A 4,071-nucleotide genomic window follows, 5' to 3' on the forward strand; every position below is an offset into this window, starting at 1 on the left:
CAACCCCAGGCACCATTACTTTAAAAATAAACCCAGAAAAAGAACAGGAAAAAAATGGGGAAAAAAGCCTCTGCTTACCTGAGAAGCGGGGGGGGAAGGGCCCTCTGTGGCCTCCTGGCAGAGCCCCCCTGGGCAGCACAGGGTGGAAGGAGGGCCTGGTCTGGGGCTGCCAGCCTGCCCCGCACTGTGCGGGCGGGACCCCGGTCAGCCACACAGCAGTTGGAGCTGCCAGTAAGTTACCGTTTTTTTTTCTTTTTTTTAAAGTATGGCAGGGGGGGATATCCAGGGGGCTAATTTTTGCCCCATGCTGCAAGTTTGCAGTGTGGGTAATATTTTTTCATTCCCGCAGTTGTCCCGCCTCAAAGGGTTTTGAGGCGGGGCAAGAGGCATGTGCGCGCTCATGTGGACATGTCCCATGAGTGTACAGATGTTCAGGTATTCTCTCCCACAGTAAAAATGGCCACTCCTGGAGGAAAAAAAGTCTGGGAACAAGCAGAGTTAAATCACTCCTGGGACAGAGAATATCTGTACATACTGTAAGATGAAAGTAGGAGGGAAAAGAGAGACAAAATGACCTCCCCAAGATTAGGGCAAGTAGGGATTGGGGCAAATCTTGTTAGAAAATGCTGAAAAGAGCTTCCCAGTTCAGCACTGGGAAGCTGTCTACTAAACCGCTGCGATGCAGTGAGTTTATAATTGCACTCATCCTAAATACTTCTTTATGCATTTCCAACATATTTTAGTAGTTCTCATCAGCAAGATCTGACAGTGATCAAAAGACCTTAGACACATCCACAATGAATGGCAGGATGGAATCTCAAGAATGCCACACTCCTTCCAAAGTGAAGGTAACAGTCAAAGAAATGACCTCTGCATCATTGCTGTTAAGAAGGGTAGAGAACAGTTTTCATCTTATTAAATTAAACATTTGGTATGCATTTCTCACTAGAAAATGTTAATCCATGCTTTTTCAGTTGATTTTTTTTCCCCTTTGGAGTTACAGGAGAATAATTTAGACAGATCCTTACAAATAAGGGCAAGAGAGACAATATTAATAGTAAATCACATAGAAAACTATTAAAAATTCTATTGTAAATTAAAACCCAACAATCCAGGGATATGACAGTCCAAGTTCTGTGCTCAGGTACAAGTCTAGAACCCTGGATTGCAAAGCATAAAAAGGGAGCAGCACTTGGACTGCTAAAACTAAATACACACTGACAGCTTAAGAGTACGTTTGTGAAATTGAATGGCAGCATTATTAGCACTGTGACATTATTAATGCATTATTAAACAAGTGACACCCAGTGTTAATTATAAAGTTTTAGAAGTTTCCTGGGATACATACAACTGGATGTTTAAAGAAGCGTTGTGTGGGAAAAGCCACAATTTATGGCTTGTCATGCTGATCAGTGTTATGTAGTAAACAATCTGTTCTCAGCTACTGGAAGAAAGCCTGTGTATAATGTCTTAATGTTATAATAATTTCATAATGATATATAATACATTATTTTATGTTATTGTAGTTATTTTGCTTATAAAAGACTAAATAATGAAAGAGAGACATTTCATTTGAAGGCTATGACTTCCTAAAATAACTCTTAAATTGAGCACTAAGAACTAACCTCAAAACACTTTTCCTTCCTTGCTCGATGTAGCAGTTCAGCCATTCCTGGTAAAAGTATTGGAAATATATAATATTCTAAGTATTCTCTTGGAGAACCTGGACAAAAACAATACATTTTTCCACTTAAACAAGGATTCCATGGAGAAAAGGACATCCATTTGAAATAACATTAAAAAACCCCCCAAACATAATTCATTTTATCAGTTCCATTTCAGCTTGTGCTAAACACAGATTATTTCAATGTAGATATATTTACAATATCTATTTCATTTTTCTTAAGCCACAAAAAATATATAAACTTAAATAAGTTTCAAAAGTCAGTGTTTTCTCTCCAACCTCTCCGAATGATATCTTTACATCTTTTGTTTGTTTCTTCACAAACTAAAGTTGTTGGTCATGAAGCTGAATTCCTAGACAGCAGCAACAGATGAGATGAGAGTGTTTAAATCTGAATTTTGGGTGGCTCTGATTTCTCTATTTTATCTCCATTTTGAAAAGGATTTACATCATGAGCCATCCACATAAAGGCCAGGAAAACCTAACTAATTAGCCATTGGGTCTCCTTCAGTGCAGTTCCAAACCTGCCAGCAAGTCTGCTTCAAGGTTTGCTCCCGCCTAGCTTGCCAGTCCTGCAACCTTGGAAGTAAAATACTGAGATGGGATCTGGACTTCAGGATCCTGCTGGATGTGTTCTAACACATCTTCAGACAACAACAGTAGCTCCTGGTTGTTCTCCTTGAAGTGGAGAGAGTTCATATATATGTTTAAATATAATACAGAGTTTTAAGACTAGAATTGCAAAATGCAGAGTTGATCTAATTCTGCTCTGATTAAGAATAGTGGTATAGCTCCTATCAGTTTCAACAAAAACAGAATTAGGCCAAAACCAGGTATCTTAAAAAAAGCACCTGAATCTTTAAAGAGAAAAAAATGACTCACTAGACCTCAAACTTTAATAGGATTTCAAACCACGTGATAGAGTGTACATAAATGATTTAACATTTGTATTAAGCAAGTGAATTTTTGCCTTCAGTTACTCTGTATTTATGTCACTGTATATCCATTAGCATCACTGGTTTAGCTGAGAACAGACTGACCTACTTTTTTGTTTTTAATAATCTTGAAGATAAAGATAAATCAAATCAGAGCACCATTCCTAAGAAATATTTCAATAAAGTGTAGGTCACATTAATGAAAAAACCCTGTGATTAACAACATAGTGACTAAACCAGTTTTAGTCTTCTCTTACTCTGTTGGATAGTAAGAACTGTAGTTATCTAATTTGTGGCATTATTTGATATATCACCCAAGAAAGATATATATCTCTCTCCCATGAAATATTATTATTAACTGGTGATATATAAGATAATGCTATGAATATAATATAATATAATATAATATAATATAATATAATATAATATAATATAATATAACATAGACACAAACTGAGTGCTTGACAGGACAATCTTGGTAATTATTGCAATTCTAATATAATAAAAGGCTTAGTCTGTCTGTCTGTGTGTCTGTTTATCCATAACGCTTCTAGTCAACTGCGTATGCACCGCTGAGATGGCAGGGGCGATTGGCTGGGTGGCCCCGGCTGCGCGGGTCTAAGTTTGCTTTGCTGCTGGGGAAGTTTGGCAGTGGGGAATACGCCCCAGTAGCCCAAGCAGCGGGGCTTTCCCCTGCCTCCGTGCCTGAGAGTGAAGCAGGGGGATGATGGTGGCGGTGCCCCCCAGAACAGCCAGCAGGGAGGAGGGCTGGTGGGCAGGGAGGAGAGCAGGGAGGCAGGCAAATGCGGGCCAGGCAGACCCGAAGCAGCGGTGGGGGGGGCGAGACTGGGGTCGGACCTGAAGCAGCATGGGGAGTGGGGGAAGTGGGGTCAGACCCAAAGCAGCGGGGGGAGGGGGGGAAGCAGGGTCGGACCCAAAGGAGCAAGGGGAGGGGGGGTTAGACTGGAAGCAGCAGGAGGGGGAAGGGGGTAGAGCAGGACAGGACCCGAAGCAGGGTGGGGAGGGAAAAGGGGCGTGGGGCTGGACGCAGCCTCCCCCCCATCATTCTTGACAGGCAATTTGTTAGCAATTATTATAATTCTATAATAATTTACAGTGCTAAGTTCTTGAAGCTAAGGGAGACAGATGTCCAACTCACACATTTCAGTGACATTTAGGCTAACTCCCTTTGACTCCTATGAAAAATCCAACATAAGACAATGAAGTCACTGAGAAAAAAGAACCCTTTCCAAAATTCTGATCTGTCCACACTGTGAACCTGGAGAAGAAATATTTTAGAGCACTGAAAATGAGCACTCAACATTCTCCAATAAATGGTATACCAAGTGCAGACCAATTTTGATTAGCCTTTCGGGCTAGGCGGTATTAGGGGAGGGCTAAATCAGATCAAAATGGCTGTCCAATATCAGGTAAGTCAGGATGGTGGGTGGT

General features: G+C 40.9%; 1 protein-coding gene across 1 annotated transcript in view; it reads right to left on the reverse strand.

Annotated features, from left to right (window-relative positions):
- The window catches only part of IQCK (IQ motif containing K), a 121,629-nt gene that overhangs the window by 106,944 nt on the left and 10,614 nt on the right, over window positions 1-4,071 (reverse strand). Inside the window, exon 4 of the mRNA XM_019507699.1 lies at window positions 1,626-1,723. Within this exon, the coding sequence (XP_019363244.1) occupies window positions 1,626-1,723 (98 nt within the window). The remainder of the gene's footprint in view (window positions 1-1,625; window positions 1,724-4,071) is intronic.

The sequence above is a fragment of the Gavialis gangeticus genome, unplaced genomic scaffold, assembly GCF_001723915.1.
Source record: "Gavialis gangeticus isolate Ggan-Ray unplaced genomic scaffold, GavGan_comp1, whole genome shotgun sequence".
NCBI lineage: Eukaryota > Metazoa > Chordata > Crocodylia > Gavialidae > Gavialis > Gavialis gangeticus.